At 37.1% G+C, this 27,038-nt stretch overlaps 1 protein-coding gene across 3 annotated transcripts in view; it reads right to left on the bottom strand.

Annotated features, from left to right (window-relative positions):
• Tbc1d5 (TBC1 domain family member 5) overlaps positions 1–27,038 on the bottom strand; it is a 441,474-nt gene that overhangs the window by 224,207 nt on the left and 190,229 nt on the right. For all 3 annotated transcript variants that reach the window (XM_028766551.1, XM_028766553.1, XM_028766552.1), the window contains one exon: positions 10,585–10,654. In XM_028766551.1, coding sequence (XP_028622384.1) covers positions 10,585–10,654 — 70 coding nt within the window. The remainder of the gene's footprint in view (positions 1–10,584; positions 10,655–27,038) is intronic.

Genomic DNA, 27,038 nt, shown 5'->3' with positions numbered 1-27,038 from the left:
TCAGCCTGTACGTCACCATGCTCCTCATCATTATAATGGACTTTTAGCCTCTCAAATTGTAAGCAATTTGCAATTATAAGAGTTGCCATGGGCTGGTGAGATGGCTCAGTGGTTAAGAGCACTGACTGCACTTTCAGAGGTCACGAGTTCAAATCCCAGCAACCACATGGTGGCTAACAACCATCTGCAATGATATCTGATACCCTCTTGTGGGATGTCTGAAGACAGCTACAGTGTACTTACATATAATAAATAAATAAAAATTTAAAAAAAAAAAAAAAGAGTTGCCATGGTTATGGTATCACTTTACAGCAATAGAATACAGACTACGATACACTCCATAAGATGATGAGGAAGAGGAAGAGAAGGGGGAGGAAAAGGAGGAAGAGAAGAAGGAGATGACAACTACCTGACATCTTGTCAGGTCTGTAGATACCGGACAACCTCTAGGTGAACACTACCTAACAGAGTCAGTGAGGTGAAAGATATGCTTTGTATTTCACTTTCCACCATGACAATAACTACATATATCAACCAAGCAGCTGAAATCTAATTAGTACAACTGAAGAACTACATATTTTGTTTTAAGTTAATTTAAATAGCATCATGTAGCTCATGGTCCCTCTATTAAGCTTAGGGTGTTTTAAGGATACCACTCATACAGACATTCAGTTTTAAAAACAGCAACTACTAATGCTCAAGGGATATCAGGACAACAACACACATGACAGAAACTCATACAACACAACAGAGGAAAGAAAGCAACCAGCAAAAGCTAAATAATACAAGTGGTTAAAGAGCTGTGTAAGTGACACTATAACACGGTATATAGTCATCCTAAATAAAAGCTGCTTAGAACTGAGATAGAGAGGTGCCCTCCTGCTCCCTCATCTACATTGCCATCACTGCCAACACTGTCCCAGTGTTCTGCCACCACCACCTTACCCAGCTCCCTCACACAGTAAAGTTAGGAGAGAAAATCTCCACAGATGACTATGCTGTTTATTAGCAACCAAAATGGTAATGCTGAAAGAAGTTACCTAAGATCTATGCCACAAGCCAAATAAAACAAAATTCAATAACAAATTTACAAAGATCCAAGAAAATAAATTTTAAAATGAATAAACTTTAATATGAAGTCAATGATGCACTTAAATTAGTTTGGAAGACAATTTCATATGATCTATGAAAACCAAAACATCTCTCTGTGAAGGACAGTGAGGATCTCGCTCACTTAGAGATGAAGTGCTTTGGATATGGTACTACACTAGAACACTTCACACTTTGCAAGCTTTATAACTTTAGAAGAATGGTAAAGGCTTTGCCAGATGAGCATTCCAATTTACAATTTTTGGGCATAGTGGGTACACAAACAAGGTTGAAAGTTTGGAACACCATGTTGAGGATTTTCAGAAAAGAAGCGTGAAAAGAAAAATGACAATTTGTTTTGGTTTGTTTTTGAGACAAGGTCTCATTCTAAGTAACCCCAACTGTCCTAAAACTCACTATGTAGACCAGCTTGAACTTACAGAGATCCTCCTGCCTCTGTTTTCCAATTTCTGGAATTAAAGATGTGTGCCACTATGCATAGCATGAAATTACATATTCTCAGATACAAATAAACAGGGTGAAATTCAAGGTGTCTGGCATGATAAAATGTAAATCACAGCAATGACTTCTTTTCTTCACTCAACAGAAAAATGTCGATACTACCAAAATATTCCTAAGATCCAAGTGTAATTTTTGTGATCTTCATAGACAGCACTGCTATGTTTTGTTCTTGTTCACTCCTAATTGTTCAATTCTATTTTCAGTGGGTTTCCCTTATATTTTTAAAAAAGTATTTATTGTATTTTATGAGTGTTTGCCTCTATGTACTCTTGATCCACATGGTGCATAGTGCTTGGAGGCTAGAGGACACTGGATCCCCTGGAATTGGAACTGGAGCAGCAGGTGACAACTCAACCAGGCCCTCTCCAAGAGCAGCAAGTACCCTTAACCATGGGATCATTTCTTCAGCCCTTTTCATCACTGTTTTTCTCAGGCAGCAGCTGCCAGCTTCCCTAAGGGCATATAGAAATAGTCCTTTAGCCCCTTACTTGCAGTTTCATTCTCCATGGTTATCACATGTCCCAGCCTACTGGCATTCTGAAAGTGTCAAATGAAAACTCCCCAAATAAACAACTCATAAATGTTATGCAATAATTAATAACCTAATCTCACACTATTTTGTCCCACCCAATCCAAACGCCAGTCAGTGCTCTGTCCTGGGCATCAAATTAGATATGCTACATATCCACTAGACATTTAGTAGCTGCCTCTATGATCAGATTAACTGTTTTGGTATCTTGATGCTTTTCATTCAAGGGCCCCTCTTTTTACTTAATAATTGACTACACAGTTCTAGAGTACTGAAGCTAGAAATTCAGTTGTACAAAGAAGCTAAAAAGGTTTTGGCTTGGTGTATAAAGGAAATCATTATATGTTTTGGATGATCTATGGTAGCAATCATTTTTTTTTATATTGTTAGAAATACCATCCAGGGTGTAGTAGCAGAAAAAGCAGAATTCCTTCTTTAAGTCTGATCAGCAGCTAAATGGCACAGAAGATGGACAGATCACTGTATTGATTATTTAACAGATGTTCATCCTCTCTTAAATCTCTTGAATCGTAAAAACAATCCTGTTCAGCCTATTCATATGGAAAAGACTGAGAGTAACATGGAGGTCTTGGGGAGCAGACCTGTGGAATGAACAAAACCCAAGAAACAAGAATTCTGTCTCTAGTTCTAACACAGTAGATCTTGGTTATTCATCAACAGGCTTCAAATTTCCGAAGATTTATAATTTTACCTCGAACGCTAATCTTATGTATTTATTTTCTAAAATAAATCACACCTCAAGTAAATTACTGATCAAATAGCTAGCTGATTTTTTAATCTCATCCATGTAAACATTAAAGCACGCACATATACCAACAGTGTCCTGCAGGGCTAACAGCACATGTTTCAAGTTGTGAGCTAAAATGAAACCAATCATGTGTCTAAGGGAGAGACTCTCAGAATAGGGGGACACAATGTAGCTTACCCTCTGGTTTCAAATTAATGCTGGTCTTTTCAAAATTAAAAACATAGGCTTACATGAGGGGACTTAAAACTGACTATATAAATAAACAAACCTAAAGCCTGCTTCTTGATAATAAAATAGGCCTGAAGGAATTCCAGAAAAAAGAAAATTAAAAACTGTCACACAGAAACTCTAATTAGTGTGAGCTATTAACATATGGCTACAAATAAGTGAATTAGAAATTTAAAAAGTAGAACCCATTTTTAAAGCCACAAATGATCAATAATTCGTTCAGAGAGAAAACATTTTATAGATAGACACAAATACAGACAGGTGAACTAGCATAAAATACAAACATCTTGATAAGCAAAGGAAGCAGAACTGTAAGTTGCAGGCCTATATGGTCTGCATAATGATCTCTGTGCTGGTCAGAGGTACAAAAGGGAGGCACTGTCTCAAAAGACATGACAAAACAATCCAAAGGCAAGCTATCACCACCACAACAATAACATCCCCATTATTAAGGAAGACATTAATTATTCAATTATGATTTTTCTTTTCCTTCTTTCAAAGGTGGACACAGGAATGGACAGAAGATCTGATACTGATATTACCCTTTAACTCTGAAGCTTGTCATGCCTCTTAAACAAATAGGGAATAATGAAAAGGAAAATAAAATTATCTAAGTAATATTAAGTATAAGATGTAAGGGGAGGTGCTGATCCTAATGTCTAGTTCCCTGATTGGTTCTTCATTTGTCAATAAAGAAGGTTTGGAGCTAATAGCTGGGTACAAGGTATAGACTTCCAGGTCCCAAGAGGAAAAAGAGATACAGGGAAAGGAGCTTTTTCTGCCAGGCTTTGGAACAAGTAGCACATAGTAATCATGTAAAGTCTTGGGGCAGCTAGGGCCTGCAGCCTCTGCTATGGCCTGGGACCAAGGATGTTGGAGGGGTCAGCTCATGCAAGCCACTAAGTTTAGGGGAGGAGGAGAAACGGAGACAATAACTCATGAGGTCATGCCTTTTTAGGCAGTAGATTCTGTGCCCAGCAACTGTGCCTAGTCGGCAAGTTCTAAAATATAAAGCTGTCTGTGTGTCCTTAATCCATGGATTCTAGGGTCTTGAGTATGGGCAAGTAATGTGACCTCTCCTGGAGCAAAGGCAGGTAGAGAGGCTGGGTTAAGTCTGGCAGCAGTTGATCCCTGATAGATCCTGGAGCTAAGTCAGGTGGGACAAAAGGGAGCCAGGAGGGACTGATATGGGCTCACAGCTCCCGGGGCTAAGGTGGTAGCTTGTATTTAAAACTACATGCAATAATACGATTAAAGAAAAATACCTTCCATATCAACTACGGGTTGTATGTAAATATGATTCCTAAAATAGTAATATATTTTCATCTTAAAGATCAACTTCACCAAAAGAAAGATAATTAAAACAGAAAAATTAAAAGAAGAAAGGAAATCTGAAGTACTAACAATGTTACTTATGGATGTTAGGTGTCCAGGTTCTACACATTAAATTTATTGCTATGCTCCTTACACGTGACATAGTTGCTGCTTAAAATTCAATTGTACAAGTGAAGTAATTAGAAACTAGAGTTTGTTTACCTTACTTAAAATCAAACAAAAAATAGTAAAGGAGATTAAGTGGTAATATTTGGTTTGTGGGTCATCTCAAAATTGATTTCCTAAGTCACCTGTAAATTCTAAAGAGCTCAGATTGTTTCATGTAATTGTAGATTCATTCACATTAAAGTTCCTAAGAATCCTAACAGACTTTGCATCTTCTTCCACGTCCTGCAGTGGAAGTAACTGCCTTAAGTACCTGGGAAACCAAGACCTGAGGAGCGCAAAGGGACAGAAAGATGAGGGAGAAAGATAGAAAATTAGACTGCCCTCTGATAAGCAAATTGATTTTTTTACAGTTTATTTTTTGTTTATTTTATGTATATGAGTGTTCTATCTGCATGTACAACAGTGTGCCAGAAGAGGGCTTCAGACCCCATTAAAGATAGTTGTGAACCACCATGTGGTTGCTGGGAATTGAACTCAGAACCTCTGGAAGAACAGTTAGTGCTCTTAACCACTGAGCCATCTCTCCAGTCCCTGCAAATTGATCTTAATAGATTAATATATATTCTTTAAAATAACCAGAGAAGCAAAATAATATTCCTAGAGTGCTATCAGAGGAAGAATTTTGAATTTCAAGTGTCTAAATGTTTTTGTCCCTTCCATGATTGTCAACCAATGCTTTGCTGTCATTTCACTGAGACTCACGACCTTACAACACTAAATTATTCGAGTTATTTATTATAACTAGGATGCATAAACAGCTTTGTAATAAGTTTTGGCTTAATTTGGAACACTTAGTAATTGAAGAAAGTTCACAAGAGACTGAACTTTAAATGCAAAAGAACAAATCTGTGATTCTTTTTGCCTGAGTTATCTATACAACACACCATATTGAGAATAATAAGCACCTTTGGAAGTACTGATAATGAAGACAATTGACACTGTTTGTTTCCCATAAGAGACGAAGTAAGATACATGAAGGTGAAAAGCTCCCTTTACAACTTCAATAATGTTCATTAGGAATATACAATACAGTAGTTTTGAGGACAAATTAAAAACACAACTAAATGTGATTTTTGTTAAGAATAATTGACAATATTACTAATGATTTAAAAACCATAATGTTAAAAACCATAATGACACGCATGGTTGTACACATCTATAAACCTCGACAATCAGAAAGCAACTGCAAGAGGGTGAAGGGTCAGGGGTGTAGTTACACAGACAGATCTTGTCTGAAGAGGACAGCAGGAAAGAGGAGGAGAGTGAGAGGTGCAGGCCTGGATGTGTGGGGAGAGTCAATGAGTCTTCATGAAACTTAACCAACAAGTCGCCTCTCTAACCCATGTGAAGAATCTATTAACCTTTCTAAAAGGCACACAAACAAACGTACTTTGTAGTTTCCTTCTTATCCAAGTAACTTCCATCTATTTATTTTTTTTAAAATCAGGATTTCTAACTAAATCATTGCAGTCCTTTGTTTGGTGGCCACAACTTGTAACTGAATATCAACTGGTTTTGAAAATTGTCTGTGTCTACTAAAGTCTATAAAACTGCACTTGAAAATTACCAGGAAATTATTCAATTGTCAAAATACAGAAAAAATACCAGTAGTACACTTTCCTGAATGGCACAACTTAAGAAACCACATTCATAAAGGAGGTCAGGTAGAATTAAATAGGAAAAAATACTAAATTTGATGATTTATCACTGTATACATAAAATATGGAAAATGAAAATCAAAGATAATATACATGATTACTTTAAAACAAATCACAATGATTTAACATTCTATCTTATGCCAATTATAAAATACAAGATGATGAATGAAAATTATGCAATATTTTCAGTTTCCAAGCAAATACTAACCGTTCTGAGTTCTCTTTAAACAAACTGGCTAGTAAGCCAAATTTACCATAGATTTCTGGCTAAGTAAACCCAGCCTATGTCTTATAGATAATTGAGGGTAATTTCTATATTTGAATTATACCTTAAAAGTTGAAACAAAACCCTTCATTAACTCAGAAAATACATGTATATACTTATGAGATCCTCTGAATTTTTGTAGAAAGTCATTTTATTTCTTAAAAAAGGTATTTTAAAATATAGTAATAGTTTTCAAACGTTCACCTTCTATTTATTTCATAGGTCACTTATATCATCTAATAAAATAATTAAAATCATGAAAGCAGCTGGTACTACAGCTAAAGCGATTAATGTAGTAGTCTAAATTCATATGTGCTGGCAATGGCTTACTTCTTTTGGCATGGAGAAGAAGGTCAGCTGCCCTTGAGAAGAGGTATTGGGTAGAGACAGAATATCTCTTTTACAATATGACACCATGCTACAGAGCCTGTTAGGCATCTTCTCAGAACTTATCCCCTCCCATAATCTGCAAGATTTTCTTTTAATGGTTACATAAGAAATAAAGAAATGTCAGTATCTGACAGAAGATTAACATTGGTCTTTAAAAAGTATAAAATGTGATCTATAAAATCAATAATGTCTTCTTAATTTTTAGAAAATTTCAATTTTAAATGGTTAGGAGATATATAATAAAATTCTAACCAAAATTTCTAAAACGAGGCATTGCATAATAATCTTACTGGTGTTTTAGGAGCTAATTATAACTATAATCTATCTCAATCACCAAGGGAAGACTACATGAAGATACAAATGCCAAATAAAACTTGGCTATTTTTAAAGCATTTAGATAAGCATTTAGGCACATAAAGCCTATACTTGGTGTCCCCTGATTTTTAAATTTCAAAACTTTATTTGTTCAAGTTCCACATATTAATTTGTGATATTAACAGTGCAACAGCTTGCCCTCTTCTTTAACATTTGTAGAATTAATTACACAGAGGTAACGGGAAACACTCTGTCTCAGAGACTGAGTGGCAACATTCCTTTTAAAGTGGGAATAAGAGAACAAGCCTTTAATCTCAGTGTTCTGGAGATACAGGCAGGTGGTTCACTGAGTATTCAAGGTCAGCCTAATCCACATAGAGAGTTGAAACACATCCAGGACTACATAGAAGGCCCAGCCTCAAATAAGACAACAACAACAACAACAAAAATAGAAGTATGTTCAATTATACAACCAATACCTATAGCTTGATGACAACAGAGTTGACAGTGACACTGCTGGAACAGAAGAGCAGCTGACCATTTGACACTTGTCATGTCAGTTACATTTCCCGCACTTAACAGTGTGCACAGAGGAGAAGGTCGGCTCAGTGTCGCCGAGGCGTCTACAGTCATTATTTCATCCAGTATACAGTATTTAGATATGTTTTTAAAGTAACAAATCCCACAAACTATGAACTCTCGAAACTTGGCAATTTAATTTTATAATAATACAATAACATAAAGGAGACTGGAACCAGTCCTGCTATGACAGGCCTGGAATTTCAGCTCCATCACAGTGTCCAATGTCAGCTTAGGTAACATAACAGGACCTTGTCTCCAACACAACGTGAAATGTGTGCTGGAGATGCAACTTACTTTATTGTGCTGTGCAAGCCTTGAGTAAAAAGACAAACATAATATTAATGTGTCCATTGCAAGACTGATGACAGAAAGGGGGCAAAGCCCACTGATGAACACTAAGCCAAAGATGTCACCAACTGACAGTGGTGATCAGGAATAACAATTCCTTGGCTTCACACTACAATCGCCTACAAGCTTTCATTCATATTCATTTTCTCAGTCTTTTATATACTCATGAGAAAGAGGCATGTTAAAAGTCACATAGCCATTTTACAGCTGTACTTATCCCAGATACCAGCACGAGAATGTGCTAGGAGGAAAGTATCAATTGCCTTAACTGTACAGATTCATAGTAAGTGTGGTAAGTACATGCCTTTAACACCAGCACTAAGGAGGTTGAGGTTGGTGGGTCTCTATGAGTTCAGCACCAGCCTGGTCTACATAGTAAACTACACGCCAGCCAAGTCTCTCAAAAACAAACACATACACAATATCATAGGAACAAAAAAGATTTCTGAGTCAGTTTAGATAAGGCAAACTTGTTGTACAAAACATTGTTTTGAAAGCCTGAAGATATATATTCTTCTGGTAAACTATTTCACATTAGTGTAAAAGAGCTGTAATGATAAGAAAAAGAATTCACATTTTCAAAAGCAAATTTTAAGTCAGATTCTGCTACTACTGTAGTGTGATTCTGCAAGAATTTCTGGCTTTAGTCAGTTAAAATCAATATGAAAATATACCCTAGAGCTGTGTTTCAATGAATTCTACATTTAACCTAAATGTCAAATTCAAAAATAAGTTAATTACATTATAAGAACTATTGCCTACAGGGTAAAAAGAAATCCTAATTTCACACCTTAAGTACTATAATACCATTTAATAGCAGCATTGCCTTGCCAACTATTAAAAATCTACTTTCAGAAACTATACCAGTTGATCTTTTTACCTTGTACTTTTAAATTACAATAAATTAATGTCTTAAAATTATAATAATGATGGGCATTAATTAAAAATATTTAGTTAACAAAAGTATTCACTGTGCAATAAATTGTAACAATAGCTCTTTTTCAAAACAAAATTACCATTCAATGAAATATTTTAAACTCTGAACAAGTCAGGGACAGCATAAACATATAAAACAACTCTATCTTCAAGTTAAAATATCCTTTTTATCATGAGTTAAAATGTGAATGTACTTGTAATGCTTATCAATAAAATATACATAGATAAGAAGGAAATGACATTTCTTTGCAATATGTTTTTCATTTTATTTTATTGAATTTGTACTTTAAAAAATTGTATCATAACCATAGATTTTACAGGGATGAATGCTCCTCAGTTATATGCTAAATGTGGCATATAGTTTTCTCTTATATTCACCTTTGTTATTTATTTTGATCCACAGTGGCATGCCCAATTGGCAATTTTATCTAGTTAATATGCCACATTTCAAGCTACATATTATATTTTAAGACTAAAAGGAGGATCTGGAGAATGTAGCATATAAAGGTAATATGGGTACAATGAAAACATGGTGACAATATACAAGCTTCACAACTGTGACAAGATCCCACTACAATACTGTGGGAACAGAAGCCTTTTGTACTATCAGTGACAACTGACCAAAGAATAACTTATACTAAGCACAACTACTATGAAATGAGAATGTCAAATATTGAGATGATTCTACTATTTTAGGAATTCATAAGCAGATTGTAATACAGTATTATTCACGTCATTCCTACAAGTGCCTCCTGTATATCGGCCCTTGCTAACAGTATGCCTGTAACCTGAAGAAACAAATGACACATTTCCAATGAAGTAAATGAAGTAGGTCCACAAATAAAGACATTAAAAGATCACTGAGTATATTTGGTATCTTTCTATGGAAGCCCACTCAGTATGCAAATATATTGTCAAGTGTACAGTGCGTGTGCATGTTCCAAAGCATTGGGCCACACCGTTAGAACTAACTAAATAATTATTCATCATAATAATATATGTCAATTAAATCCTTTTTTCATTTATCTAATGGCCACTTACAATGCTTAAATATACTAGTACTGAATTTGTAAGGGGTTTCCTACAAGGAAAATTAGAATTTAAATATGTTGGTTCCATTATACAAATGTTCAAATATTATTGGAAATATTTAATCTTTCTTTTTCTTTAGGTTTCATGTAATAAAGTAGAATATTAATAAACATTTCTTACCAAAAATCTAAGTTGGAATAAAATCATTAACAAGAAAAAGATAAAATATGCATGTAAGAATTCAGAATATTATGTTTCTGTTATTGCTTAAGCTTACAGACTGTCATGTACCACAAAGTCCTTTATATATGGGATATTTTTAAGGCATGGTTATTAGTTCCTGCTATTCTACACCCAGGATGTTCTCTTGTAAACATAACTTATAACAAAAACTGTGTATTATGTAATTTTCACTTACATATATGAATTAAATGTCCCTTCAGAGTCTAAGGTAGAATTTGCTCCTCTTCCATTTTGACCTGAATCTCCTAGAGACAAGAATAGAAACACTGAAATAACAGAAATTGCAAAACTGAGTATTTCCATTAAAATGCACTGTGTTATAGCTCTATGTAGTGTCACAGTAAAGAATTTCAAAACAATAGATATATATCCTACCTTTTCCTATCTTCCCAATTATTTTTTGTACTCGGAGCTTTTAGGTTAAAAACTCATGTATAGGTCAACATACAAACCAATACCAAAACTCTTAATTTGGGTAGGAGACTGCCAAAGAAATTGCTAACTGGCAAAGTAAAGTATGATGACCTTTGTTAAATTTCTTTTATGGATCACAGAAACACGGGAGCTTATAAAGCCTTGAATTGCATGCTGATATGTATGAAGAGTGCCCTTGCACTCTTTTGTTAGAGAGCAGGTTTCCGTTGTGAGCAGTAGTGAAGTCAAAGGATAGAAGTAGAGGACAAAGCTAAAAGCTCTGCCACTATCCAGCACTCTCAAAACCAGACAGGAATAGGAAACACGCAATGGAGATGGTAAGCAAGAACACATCTTTTAAGGAACCTTCTAGTAAATCTTAACGGGACTTCCAAACTATGCTCTTTATTGGTGATGTTATATTTGAACTGTTAAAAACTCAGCAATACAAAGTTTGGAGAGAAATTTCAACAAATGATGTGTTTTCTGCAATAAAGCTGTACTTAAAAAACAAGAATATTTGTGAAATCATGTTTAGAATATATATGTATATATCAGAATCAATATTAAAGAAGAAAATAAATTTTTAAAATATTTTAAAAGGTTAGCAAGGCCCCAGTTAAAAACTTCTTAGAGACATGGTAGTTTGCTTCATTGAACACGTATTTTAAAATACTGTAATCGTGAAGCAGTACAGGATTAAATAAGTTCTTCCTCAAAGCAAATGAGTATCAGAATACAAGTAAGTATTATAGTTCCAACACAACAATGTAACTTTCAACATCATTTCATGTTTCAAAACTTAATAATTCAGTGATATATCAGTTTTCCTGAGATTTTAACAATAGACCTGGTTATATCACATAGTAATTGTAAAGATTTCAGTTTAAAAATGGGATTTAAATTTCTGTTGAGAATACTAAGGTACTTTGATTCCCTAATTATGCCACTCATTAAATGGCTCCTGAAAATGGAGATAAAATTTCTGGGGCAGCCTTGTGTTGTTTCACATACGAATGCTGATTATACCTAAGACCTGGACATCTATGACCAGAGCACTCAAATGCTAAGGAAGATACTTACTTTACTTACTGAATCTTTTAATATGGTTCTTTTTTCAAAGTATCTTTCCAAGGTGTTTCTGACTACTTATTTTAAACATAAAACATATTTCAACACTTAAAAAGGGTGACAAATTATTTTAAAAAATAAAAGGTTTATGATTATTATAGTTGTTTGTAAGTTAATTTTTTGACTACAAGGATAGCATTACACATAGAACATCTTATTACCATTAAATTTAATAGCATTATCATAATCTGAAATGATAAAATATTATCTTAATCATAAACATAAATTTCTTGTATCACATGCACTTCAACAGCTTGCAGACACTTCCTGTGTGTCACTTCACAACCAGTACAGAACAAGCATTCCTGTTACACACTGAAAATCAAATTCTTCCTCATCCTTAAAACTAAAGATTCCAATTATTGAAATAAATATCACTTATAATTCTTGTCCATTTCAGCTGGATTTTATAAAAACAAATATTAAAAAAAATCACTCAAATAAGAAAAGTTATGGGCCTTTCATTTGTTTGGTTCATTTATTTTGAGTGTCTTACTGTAAAGCTCTGATGGCCTAAAATTGGCTATGCAGAGGCGGCTCTTTCCTCGGCTAGCTATAAACACCACAACACCATGTCTAGCTCTTTTCTCAACAGCCATATTTTATTATAAGACATTGCAAACATTTTGTATATTTTCTATAGTTTGTAATTGTCACCTGAGAAAAACCCACATTAACTGTAACTTCTGAGGTGCAGAGGATTGTAATAAGTAAAGAAAAAGCAGATTTTCCTTCTCAAAAACATACCACATAAGGAGTGGAATAGTTTCACTAGAAATATCTGTAAAAATTTTCAGAATTTGTTACAGAAGGCGAAGTCAATGAAGTTTTGAAGTGAGAAAAACAGCTTTGTTCTTTCAAGCCTATAGTTGAAATTATTTATAGCAAATGTTTATGACAACATCTATTCCTTACAGTTACTAATTCGCAATTTTAGTATAGATGTTTTAGATTCTTATTTTGGAATAAATGACTTTTGAAAGTTACACACACACACACACACACACACACACACACACACACACACCAGAATTTGTAATTCTAGAAAATTGCACATACAATATGCTATGTCCTGTAGGAATTTTTATTAAGGAGAAACATTTGGAGGTGCTTACAACTGATAACCAGGAGAAATCAGACAACAGAAACTCATTCTTCATTTAAACTGTGATATGCTAAAAGCATATCTGTAGGATACTAAAACACCAAATAAAAACTACAAGCAAACGTCACTCTATTAATAATGCTAATTTGCTTTTAAATGCAGTAAAGTAAACTTATATTTTAAAAGGGAAGGAATTAAGTGAAATGGCAATATAATCTTGGAATGTATGGGTAGTGTTCCTCCAAAATAACAACAGAGGGTGCAAGAGAGTTTAATATGTTTTTAGCTGTCCTTGTAACTTGGGAATCAAGCTGTCAAACAACCAGCAATAAGTGAAACAAGACTATACAGACTGACTTCCACTCACATAGACAGAAACACACACACACACACACGCACACGCACACGCACGCACACACACACACACACAGACACCACACTTTCGCACACACAAAGGCTGTAAGTGTTCATATAACACAAATATTCCATTGTGCTTTAGGATACTAAATTTCTTTTTGTTTGAAAAGTAATTTAACAACATAAGACAACTTTTGGAATATAACTTTGATCTTAAAGGTATTTGAAAACCTAGTATACAAAGGAATTTTAACTCACCTTATATAATTTAAATATGTATATAAATTATACAAAAATATATAGTATAACATTCAATGTTATATGATAATTTACAACATATAATAGTTTATATCATTAACTGCAACTCACCAATTCTTGTGGCTACAAACGTGTGAAATTTACATATTGTTGTTTTTTTTATTATTTGGTAAGCAACTTCATAAAAAAAAGTAACACAAAATCGTTCGGCTCATCTATTGTCACTCTATGAAGCTTTCAGTACTGGGACTGAATTACATCTAACTGAGTTGTTGGCCAAAGGGGTCCCATTGAAATCCCCAACAACTCGGGTTGTCTCCAAGGGAATAGGTTGCTCTCCACAAACTGACAGCAAGGGTACACTGCTGAAAACAACACCTGTACAACTCATTGAACAAGGAGAAATTGATACGGTGTGCCCACACAGTACCTCCACTCTACATTACAGGTCTTTGATATAGGAAGGTATTCTGCACACTACCAAAGAACACTCAGATCTCCAATGTAATCCTGGAACAGTCAGCCCTGTGGGATGTCTCCATCAAGTCTCTTCACCCAGGGCTCAGGAAATCCCTCAGAACAGAAGATAGAAAAAGCAGTGTAACAGCCAGAGGAGATGGAGGACAAGAAACAAGGTTCTCTAAATCAACATGATCAAAGCTCATCTGAACTTACAGAGACTAGAGACTGAGGCAGCATGCACAGAGCTTGCAAGCATCTGCACCAGGTCCTGTGCATACACATCATGGCTGCCAGTTTAGTGTTCCTATGTGATTTTTGAGTGTGTGAACAAGTGGGTCTCTGATTCTTGTGCTGGCTCCTTGGGCTCTTTTCCTTCTCTTTGTTTTGAACAACTCCAATATAATAGTTTTCGTTTTATGTTTTATTATATTAAATTATTATCACAGAGAAGCCTGTCTTTTTCTTTTTGAGAGACAGAAAGGGAATAGATCCAGACGGGAGGTAGGAGGAACTAGGAGAAATAGAAAAAGGGAAACTATAATCAGGATAGTTTATGTGAGAAAATAATCTATTTTCAATAAGGGGGAAACATTAAACAAAAAGTAATATGGCTCAACTGAAGAAAAAAAAATGTCCTCAACTTGTGTTAGCTTAAATGATAATACAGATCCCAGTATTTTCAAGTAATAATTTCTAACACATATGCATCTAAGTTATAATGACAATAATAATATAACTGTAACTAGTGTATAGGAGAAAGGCTTTGATTCAAACTAAGAAAAACAAAATAATTAAATGTTTTTATCCACTTTTATATCCACAGAAAGCATGATTAAAAAATTATGGTTAAAGAATAGTCATGTGTTGATACACAGCATTTTAAAGCAAATTGTGAGGAGACAGTTTCATTTATCAGTATTGCACCCGCTAAGAACACTGCATCAATTTTAAAATTAAAACTAGTATCAGCCTCCATAGGAGGCTCATATGTGAAAATGTGAAGGCTGCCCATTATGTAAATATAAGAAATCCATGGATATTAAGAGTGTGAATTTTCTTTATCATCTTGAATTTATCTACATTTTAAAGATAGCAGAAGGTGTTGCTGGGTTTCCTGTGGATATGGATGGAATAGGTGTAGAAAGAACTTGCTGAGCTGGTGGGTCAACAGCCTATCACCTGAAAAACTACCTTCTGTGAACTGTACTCTGAGCAACCTTAGGACACATGACACAGGACTACATATATGAGTCCCGAGCAACAGAGTTCTACAGATGGAGAAATGAGAATACAGCTTGGACAGTGATTAACAGAATGGTCATACTGAGGCTTGAAAACATTTCCTAGATGACTTCAATGATCTACAAAATTCTCTAGAGTAATAAACTTCTACGGTCCTATACATGACTATGTCTTACTATAGGAAAAATTTATTTTACTAATAATTAACAAAAGATATTAAGTTATGGTCTTACTTTAGTAGTAATGGAACTTAGCATTGAGCTATACCAACTCTACAAGCTATGTACCATGACCACAGGAAACTCCTACTATATACATGTTCTACCAACCACTACGTGGTCTGTAAAACCATTGTCTCCAGAAAGAGTCTCAGCCTAGAAATGCTTTAATTTGTTAATTATAACTACTAAATTTATATAATTATAAAATCTGAATAGGTGGAAGATAAAGTAAGAAAGTTGACTTAGAGAAGAGGTTTCTAAAGAGTAAGCATGTTGTTCAAGAGTATTAGAAAATATTTATTTAGACATAGAAAATAGTATTAAGGCCAATGACTCATACACTTGAAATTTCACTGCATAAAGACAAGGTTTCCCTGGTTAGACAAGATGGATGCATCAAATGACAATCCATAACTACTATCTTAAAAAAATACGAGTAAGGATTTTGTTAAAACTTTGGATGACTTACATTTTTTTGTCTTAAGCAAAGGTTTTTTTGGTCTTTAAGAGAATATTAATATTGGGTGTGCAAAATTAATAAAAATGAAAAAGACATCCATTAACTGAAACACTTTAGGGAGTTAGTATCTTTTTTGTTGTATCTGAAAAATTCAAATAGAAACTATTTTCAGGGTATGAACTACCATTTATTAACAATGGTAACTAATCTCATTCATGTTTTTTAGTTGATAATGAATAAAATCATTCAACTAAGAATTAAAAGTACTTTGAAAAGTTTCAAAATCACACAAATCCAAGATAAATGTTTTCAAACATATCATTAGTATTACAAAACATATATCATTACAAATCAATTCACTGAACATTTCATACTCAATAAAAAATTATGAATCCTTCAAAATTCCAAGAATAAATCAAAAAGTATATATCATTAAAAAATGTATTTTCTATTAAAGAATTTCTACTTTAAAAATAGCTTACAAAAATTCTAAACCTATAACTACTTGCATTTACCATTTTATAATTAATAGAAATTACTTTGTTAAACCTCATAATAACCAGAAATAAAATTATTGTATTTTAAAATCTATGACAAACTAATGATTAAATTTAACTATTCTTACATATAACAGATATCAAAGTCATTAGTTATTGATTTTATACAAAGTAACAAATTAGAAGATATCTATGTAGAACTGTCAAAGGACAGCATGGTTTCTGGTCGAGCACTGGCTAGAGGTGGCCAGAGTCCCAACAGGTTTCCCTGCAAGGGAAAGCATGCTTTTCGCCATGCTTCCAGACTCCAGGCTCCTGACTTGAGGCCGAAGACCTCCATTGAGCTGCACCTTTCAGCATATAGGTCAAAGCCCCTACTAGCTCCTCCACAGGTAGAGGGCATGACTACAGGCCATAGAGCCTCAAGACATCTCCATATTCATGAGATACCTAAAGGCCAGAGGGCATAGCCAATTAAGCATTCCTTCCCAGACCCACCTCCTTGCAAAAGGTATATAACCTCAGTCCTGCCCTGAGAACACAGGGTACAGCTTCATCCACTTTCCACCATGACAATAAGTGTTTTAAAACCACAGACTACCTCTCATCTTTGGGGCCCACCATGGGGGAACTGTGGAGAAGGCCTTCAACTACCAAGCCTAACCTCCCACTGACGACCCCACGTAGACTGCACACTCAAGTGAGCTAGCCGAGCCCACCATGACACAGCCAAGCGAGTCACGGAGACCAAGAGTCTGTTTCCTACACCCCCCAAACCCCCGGCCACAGCTGGGAGCTTCTCCCGCTCACTCCTTTCCGGCTCTGGGTACTTCCGTAGCCTCTCAGCGGCACCTGGGAGCCCACGAGTTGAGACCCGTTGGTCTGTAGCTGCCTCTTGGCCCGGGGATCCCCAACCCAAGAGCTCCAGCTCCTTGCGGGGTCTCAGACTGTGTTCTCTCCACCCTGGAGCAGAGTTACATGGCTTTTCACAGCCCAGTGTTCATGGAGTAACACGGTCATTTCCTGTGCTTCTGCCCTCTGAGCCATGGCTCCAGCCGCCTGGGACAACAAACACAGCAGACACACAGGACTCACCAACTCAGCCCAACAGGACCCACACCCATGAGTGCTACAGCCCGACATATATGCCCTAATTAATAAATACATTTTCTAATTCAAGCTTGTATTCATGCACCTGGACCATGTGCTAAATTTCCTGAGATTTTAAAATTCTGTGGATAGACACTTGCTAAACATTCCTAGAACTAATCTTACAGACAGTACGCAAAATGTATTTGAATGAGGAGATTCATCAGGCAGCCTCAATTACAGGCCTTTCTTACTATAAAAGGCAAGATAGTACAGTTTTTTCTATCTTGCATTCTTGCTGGGGCCGTTTGAGATTTGATGGAGAAACCTGTGGAAAATTACCCAAATGATTCTAGAAAACTAAGGTCAAGATGCCCCAGCTAATTTATCTGGGCTTCTGTTAAACTACCTACTTGAGCAAAACTTCCCCCTCTAGTTTATTGTTTATTCTAGCTTCTGCCAAACTGCTTTCTTGCACAAAATATCCACCTATAGCTGCCAACTGAGATACAAGATAGGGTTTTGCCTTTAAAAGCACTTTGATCTAAATGTTTGACACTACAGTTAGGTATAGAATATCTGAGTGTATGCACAACCAACAGGAATAGACTTTTAACTGGTTGTAGGCTATGACTAAGTGGTCCTAACTGGTGGACTACCTGGAGCATTTGAGAGGTTCAAGCTGTGCCCATGCCCCAGCGAAAGCTGTAGAGACTGAATCCCAAAACTTATGGTACCCACAGGAGTAGGAAGGAGTGTTCTGGCTGTAGAGGAGTCCTAGAGGATATGCACCTTGATTTATTCCAGGGCCCAGGGAAAACCTCTCTGACGAATCACTGCCTAGTGCTCTAGAGGCAGCTGACTCCAGTTCCCCCCAAACCAAAAGTCATCTGATCTGGACACTTCCAAAGGTTGTGTGTCATCTGCAGGAGGTGACATCTAATTAGGACATGAGAGGAGAAGACATACAGGAGCATAGATTCTGCCTGCATCATTGGACTCACTTGGTCTTTTCAAGTACATGAGTGTGTGGTATCCACCACTGGCTGTCTTTACTGTGTGTCTCTCAGTATGACTGTGTGTCTCTTTCACTTTGTGTGTTTTTGTCAGTTCTATTGGTTGGAGAAACAGAACAAAAATGGGGAAGGGGAAGTAGTGAGTCATTGCAAGACAGCAGCTACCACTGCCTCTGAGACAGCACTTGATTTCCTGAAGGCTTACAGGTCACAATGGACTGACCACCCATGATGTAGTATCCTGCTTTCCAGTGGTAAATGTGGCTGCACAGCAGCTGACTACTGCCATTGCTATGATTACAGCAGCAGCTCCCAAGTGTTGCAGCCACTAGCTTCCCCATATTAAACAAACTTTCTCTGGTGCGAGGTACTTCCACTCTGGCGCGAGGTACTTCCATTCTGGCTTACAAACTGTGCTTTCTTGGTACTGACTCTAAATTATATTTGTCTTGGCCAGGTCACTCAAAGGAACCCAAAACCTCTGCCTGCTCTTTCAGCCACTCTAAAAGAAATTCCCTTCCAGACAGCTTGGATCTTGCTTGTTTAGTTGCCTGAATAGTGTTCTAGGTCAAAGAAAGTCCTGGTCCCTGTGTGGAAGAGAGAAACAACCCAGCTTCTCATCCAAGGGAACCCCTGCAGTCTAATCCTAGAGGCCTAAGCAGCTAGTTGTGCCCTGGAAAGTGTTCTAGTCACACTGGGGTGATGGGAGTGGTGACTGGGGTTGGAAGTTCCGCTCATTCATGGTGTATGTCTCCTTCTCTATCAGTGACTTGTATAACTGGAAGACCTAAGTACTTTCTTAGAGAACTTGTAGACTCTTTACCTACACACATAGGAAAACTTGGGATGATGGCCAGCAGCAATGTGGGTCCTGCCCACATTGTTTACAGGGTTTACACTAGTTTCACTGCTGGTTGTGTTTTTGTAAAGACTTATAGCTATGGTATACGATTTGGTAGCTATGGTTTTAAGAAGCCTTATGACCGTTAATATTCTACAAAAGTATAGCTTCTGACAAGGAACCTGAACAACATATTTGAGATGCTAGGATACTATCAATAGGACAACCACAATGGACTTCAGACATGTATGACCTAAAGACCATTCCTTCAGTACACCATATGCTTAACTTGGGTATAAAGGGTTTATTGGCACAAACTCCCTGACTTATACCTCCAACGTGGGATGTAATCAGACCAACCACGGTGATCACTCCCTAGCATTGTAGGCCTATCGAAAACAAAACGCTAGACTATCAATCAGTAATGTCTTCAGAAAATATTATTAAGAGGAAAGAGGGGAAATTGGAAGAACTGAAATAAAGTCACAATAGTCATGGTGTGTTTTCCTGTGACTGGTGAAGCTAAAAGGCTCATAAATTTGTGGCCAGCCTAGGCATTTTGACAAGATCCTCTCAAAACAACAAGATGAAACTGCCTGAACCAGCCTTTCTAAAAGTAACAAAAAGCAAAGAGCTTATGAAAATGAGCTGTATGCATTGCTGCCCCACATTAACTAAACATGTTCTAATCTTCCCCTCTATTTGTACTATATTTGTTTCAGACATAGACGTGTTCCACCTCAAGAGTGAGATGCTAAGACAGAAAGAAGGAACTGTAACCAGTCTAACAGAAATGGAGGTATCTTAAAGAGACACTTAAGTCAACTTGACTATCAAGACTACTGAAACAATGGACCTTAAACTGGAATATTCTCAGGAAATTTCTGGTTAGGAAAAGGCAACAACCAGAAGAGGAACTCTGTTTCCAGAAAAGAGTTTCATCACGGCCCCAACAAACTGCTGGATCAGCAAACAGTGTGAGACTGGGGATGAGGTAATGGTGGGCAGACCACATCCTGACTGGGATGCGCACGACTGCATATCCTTGGCCCTCTCTATAAATGTGATCTCCTTTCAGGACCTTGAAGACAGACTTGAAGAGTTTTCTGGGTTTTTGTCTCTCTTCGCAATGTGGCCACAGTGAATAAATCTCCCTTTATAGATTCCACATTTAATATGGCTTTTTAAAGTTGACTTATCTAGGATGGGTGGGCAGATCTGATGTGGATCACAAGTTGTGAGCCCCAAGTACAATAAAATGTTACAGTTAAAACATTAAATATAAGGAACAAAAAAAAGTATAGTAAAGGCTATAAAAGAAAAGGACCACGTTTGGGCTGGGACAGACACAGAGTTGGTCTGCTCCTGTGGAGATACTGAATCCTGAGCCATCCTAGAGGACTCACTGCACTCAGAGCAGCCAGTAAGAACTCGATCTCACTCCCTAAGCCCCAGAGATATATCTGGGAGCCAGGGACATTCAGGACACACCAGCTACCCAAACCCCGCCCCTCTAGAATTCCACTTCCCTTCCTCCCCTGCCTGTTCCTTTGGACTGGAGCAAACACAGAGTTGGTCTGCTCCTGTGGAGATACTGAATCCTGAGCCATCCTAGAGGAGCCACTGAACTCAGAGAACCCAACACAGAGTTGGTCTGCTCCTGTGGAGATACTGAATCCTGAGACATCCTAGAGGAGCCACTGCACTCAGAGCAGCCGAGGAGCCACTTCACTCAGAGAAGTAGACACCAAGGTGGTTTGCACTTGGGAGACATAGTATCCTGAGCCATCCTAGAGGAACCACTGGACCCAGAGCAGAAGGATTTCCAGATCCAAGAGGTGGCCTGAGTCCCAGGAGTTCTTCCACCCAGGAGATTAGGATCATAAGACCACAGAGACATCTGGACTCTGAGGAGCTCTGCCATAATCAAGATAACTGGAAATACAGACTCCAGTCTTACACAGTGAGGGCAGGTAACACTAGAGTTAACCAGATGGCGTAAGGCAAGCGCAAGAACATAAGCAACAGAAACCAAAGATTCTTGGCATCATCAGTACACAGTTCTCCCAATATAGCAAGCCCTGGACACCCCATCACACCAGAAAAGCAGGATTCAGAATTAAAATCACTTCTCATGATGATGATAGAGGATTATAAGAAGGAATTAAGTAATTCCCTTAAAGAAATACAGGAGAGTACAAGTAAAGAGGTAGAAGCCCTTAAAGAGGAATCACAGAAATCCCTTAAAGAAATGCAAGAAAACACATAGAAGGAATTAAACAAAAACATTCAGGATCTGAAAATGGAAATAGAAACAATAAAGAAAGTTCAAAGGGAGACAACCATGGAAATAGAAAACTTAGGAAAGAGATCAGGAGTCATAGACGCAAGCATCACCAACCGAATACAAGAGATAGAAGAGAGAATCTCAAATGCAGAAGATACTGTAGAAAATATTGACACAGTTGTCAAAGAAAATGCAAAATGCAAAAAAACTTCTAACTCATAACATCCAGGAAATCCAGGACACAATGAGAAGACCAAACCTAAGGGTAATAGGTATAGATGAGAATGAAGATTCCCAACTTAAAGAGCCAGTAAATATCTTCAACAAAATTATTGAGGAAAACTTCCCTAACCTAAAGAACAAGATGCCCATAAACATACAAGAAGCCTACAGAACACCAAATAGACTAGACCAGAAAAGAAATACATCCCGTTACATAATAATCAAAACATCAGATGCACAAAACAAAGAAAAAATACTAAAAGCAGTAAGGGAAAAAGGTCAAGTAACATATAAAGACAGACCTATAAGAATTACACCAGACTTCTCAGGAGAGACTATAAAAGCCAGAAGAGCCTGGACTGACATCATACAGACCCTAAGAGAACACAATTGCCAGCCCAGATTACTATACCCAGCAAAACTCTCAATCACTATAGATGGTGAAACCAAGATATTCCATGACAAAACCAAATTTGCACAATATCTTCCCACAAACCCAGCACTTCAAAGGATAACTGATGGAAAACGCCAACACAAGGAGGGAAACTACAACCTAGAAAAAGCTAGGAAGTAATCTTCCAACAATCCCAAAAGAAGATAACTATACAAACATAATTCTAACCCTAATAACAAAAATAACAGGAAGCCACAATCATTTTTCCTTAATATCTCTTAACATCAATGGTCTCAATTCCCCAATAAAAAGACACAGGCTATCAGACTGGATACCCAAACAAGACCCAGAATTTTGCTGCATACAAGAAACGCACCTCAGTGACAAAGACAGACACTACCTCAGAATAAAAGGGTGGAAAACAATTTTCCAAGCCAATGGTCCCAAGAAACAAGCTGGAATAGCCATCCTAATATCAAATAAAATCGACTTTCATCCAAAATTAATCAAAAAAGATAAGGAAGGACACTTCATACTCATCAAAGGAAAAATCTACCAAAGTGAACTCTCAATTCTGAACATCTATGCTCCAAATGCAAGGGCACCTCCATACATAAAAGAAACTTTACTAAAGCTCAAAACACACATTACCCCTCACACAATAATAGTGGGGGATTTCAACACCCCACTCTCAGCAATGGACAGATCATGGAAACAGAAACTAAACCGAGACACTTTGATATTAACAGAAGTTATGAACCAAATGGACTTAACAGACATCTATAGAACATTTCATCCTAAAACAAAAGAATATACCTTTTTCTCAGCACCTCATGGTACCTTCTCCAAAATAGACCATATAATTGGTCACAAAGCAGGCCTCTACAGATACAAAAAGATTGAAATAATCCCTTGCATCTTATCAGATCACCACGGAATAAGACTGGTCTTTAATAGCAACAAAACCAATGGAAAACCCAGGTGCACATGGAAACTGAACAACTCTCTACTCAATGATGACTTGGTCAAGGAAGAAATAAAGAAAGAAATTAAAGACTTTTTAGAATTCAATGAAAATGAGGACACATCATACCAAAACTTGTGGGACTCCATGAAGGCAGTGCTAAGAGGAAAACTCATAGCTCTAAGTGCCTACAAAAAGAAACTGGAGAGAGCACACACTAACAACTTGACTGCACAAAAAGAAGCAAATACACCCAGGAGGAGTAGAAGGCAGGAAATAATCAAACTCAGGGCTGAAATCAACCAAACAGAAACAGAAAGAACAATACAAAATATCAACAAAACCAGGAGCTGGTTCTTTGAGAAAATCAACAAGATAGATAAACCGTTAGCCAGATTAACCAGAGGGCACAGAGACAGTATCCAAATTAATAAAATAGAACTCAAAAGGGAGACATAACAACAGAAACTGAGGAAATTAAAAAAATCATCAGATCCTACTACAAAGGCCTATACTCAACAAAAATGGAAAACCTGGATGAAATGGACAACTTCCTAGACAGATACCAGGTACCAAAGTTAAATCAGGAGCAGATAAACCATCTAAATAGTCCCATAACCCCTAAGGAAATAGCAGCAGTCATTAAAAGTCTCCCCACTAAAAAGAGCCCAGGACCAGATGGTTTTAGTGCTGAATTCTATCAGACCTTCAAGGAAGACCTAATACCAATTCTCTTCAAACTATTCCACAAAATAGAAACAGAAGGAACACTACCCAATTCATTCTATGAAGCTACAATTACACTCATACCCAAACCCCACAAGGACCCGACAAAGAAACAGAACTTCAGACCAATCTCCCTTATGAATATCGATGCAAAAATACTCAATAAAATTCTAGCAAACCGAATCCAAGAACACATCAAAACAATCATCCATCATGATCAAGTAGGTTTTATCCCAGGAATGCAGGGATGGTTCAGTGTTCGGAAATCCATCAATGTAATCCACTATATAAACAAACTCAAAGAAAAAAACCACACGATCATCTCACTAGATGCTGAGAAAGCATTTGACAAAATTCGATATCACTTCATGATAAAAGTCTTGGAAAGATCAGGAATTCAAGGCCCCTACCTAAACACAGTAAAAGCAATTTACAGCAAACCAGTAGCCAACATCAAGCTAAATGGAGAGAAACTTGAAGCAATCCCACTAAGATCAGGGACTAGACAAGGCTGCCCACTCTCCCCCTACCTATTCAATATAGCACTGGAAGTCCTAGCCAGAGCAATTAGACAACAAAAAGAAGTCAAAGGAATACAAATAGGAAAGGAAGAAGTCAAAATCTCACTATTTGCAGATAATATGATAGTATACTTAAGTGACCCCAAAACTTCCACCAGAGAACTCCTAAAACTGATAAACAACTTCAGCAAAGTCGCTGGTTATAAAATCAACTCAAACAAATCAGTAGCCTTCCTCTACATGAAAGGTAAACAGACTGAAAAAGAAATTAGGGAAATGACACCCTTCACAATAGTCGCAAATAATATAAAATACCTTGGTGTGAATCAAACCAAGCAAGTGAAAGACCTGTATGACAAGAACTTCAAGTCCCTGAAGAAAGAAATTCAAGATCTCAGAAGATGGAAAGATCTCCCATGCTCATGGATTGGCAGGATTAATATAATAAAAATGGCCATCTTGCCAAAAGCACTCTACAGATTCAATGCAATCCCCATTAAAATCCCAACCCAATTCTTCACAGAGTTAGAAAAGGAAATTCTCAAATTCATATGGAATAACAAAAAACCCAGGATAGCGAAAACTATTCTCAACAATAAAAGAACTTCTGGAGGAATCACCATCCCTGACCTCAAGCTGTACTACAGAGCAATAGTGATAAAAACTACTTGGTATTGGTACAGAGACAGGTAGGAAGATCAATGGAATAGAATTGAAGACCCAGAAATGAACCCACACACCTATGGTCACTTGATCTTTGACAAAGGAGCTAAAACTGTCCAGTGGAAAAAGGACAGCATTTTCAACAAATGGTGCTGGTTCAACTGGAGGACAACATGTAGAATAATGAAAATTGATCCATTCTTATCTCCTTGTACAAAGCTCAAGTCTAAGTGGATAAAGGACCTCCACATAAAACCAGATACACTGAAAGTAATAGAAGAGAAGATGCGGAAGGAAGAGCCTCGAATACTTGGGCACAGGGGAAAAGTTCCTGAACAGAACACCAATGGCATATGCTCTAAGATCAAGAATTGACAAATGGAACTTCATAAAACTGCAAAGTTTCTGTAAGGCAAAGACACTGTCAATAGGACAAAACAACAACCAACAAATTGGGAAAAGATCTTTACCAATCCTACATCTGATAGAGGGCTAATATCCAACATATACAAAGAACTCAAGAAAGTAGACTCCAGACAACCAAATAACTCTATTAAAAAATGGGGTATAGAGCTTAACAAAGAATTTTCAATGGAAGAACTCGAATGGCCGAGAAGCACCTAAAGAAATGTTCAGCATCCTTAGTCGTCAGGGAAATGCAAATCAAAACAACCCTGAGATTCCATCTCACACCAGTCAGAATGGCTAAGATTAAAAACTCAGGTGATAGTAGATGCTGGCGAAGGTGTGGAGAAAGAGGAACACTCCATTGTTGGTGGGACTGCAAGATGGTGCAACCACTTTGGAAATCAGTCTGGCGATTCCTCAGAAAATTGGACATAGCATTACCTGAGGACCCAGCTATACCACTTCTAGGCATATACCTAGAAGATGGTTGAACATATAACAAGGACATATGCTCAACTATGTTCATAGCAGCCTTATTTATAATAGCCAGGAGCTGGAAAGAACCCAGATGTCCTTCAACTGAGGAATGGATTCAAAAAATGTGGTATATTTACAGAATGGAGTATTATTCAGCTATTAAAAACAATGAATTCGAGAGGTTCCTAGGTAAATGGCTGGAACTAGAAATTATCATCCTGAGTGAGGTAAGCCAATCACAAAAGAACACACATGGTATTCACTCACTGATTATTGGATATTAACCCAGAACCTTGAAATGCCCAAGATGCAACTCACAGGCCACATGAAGCTCATGAAGAAGGAAGACCAAGTGGGGGTGATTCTGTCCTTCTTAGAAGGAGCAACAAAATACTCAAGGGAGCAAATATGGAGACAAAGTGAGGGACAGAAACTGAAGGAGGGACCATCTGAAGACCACCCCACCTGAGTATCTATCCCATGTGCAATCACCAAAGGTAGATGCTGATGTGGAAGTCAGGAAGTGCATGCTGGTAAGAGCCTGATATGGATGTTTCCTTACAGGTCTTCAAGAGTTTGACATATTCAGAGGCAGATGCTCACAACTAGCCATTGAACAGATAATGGGGTTCCCAATGGAGGAGTTAGAGTGAAGGCCATTGGAGTTGAAAGCGTTTGTGGCACCATGAGGAGAGCAACAATACCAACCAACTAGAGCTCCCAGGGTCTAAACCACCAGCCTGGGAGCACTTAGGGAGGGATCCAGGGCTTCAGCTGAATAAGTAAGAGTGGAGGGCCCTGCTGGGCATAGGTGGAAGAAGAGATCCTTGACTTCATGAAGGCTGGACGCCCCAGGGGGTGGGAATTTTGAGGG

This window comes from Grammomys surdaster, unplaced genomic scaffold (genome assembly GCF_004785775.1).
Source record: "Grammomys surdaster isolate TR1022 unplaced genomic scaffold, NIH_TR_1.0 169, whole genome shotgun sequence".
NCBI classification, from domain to species: Eukaryota; Metazoa; Chordata; class Mammalia; order Rodentia; family Muridae; genus Grammomys; species Grammomys surdaster.
Note: the sequence above shows the minus strand (reverse complement) of the source record. Positions and strands in the feature narration are given on the sequence as shown.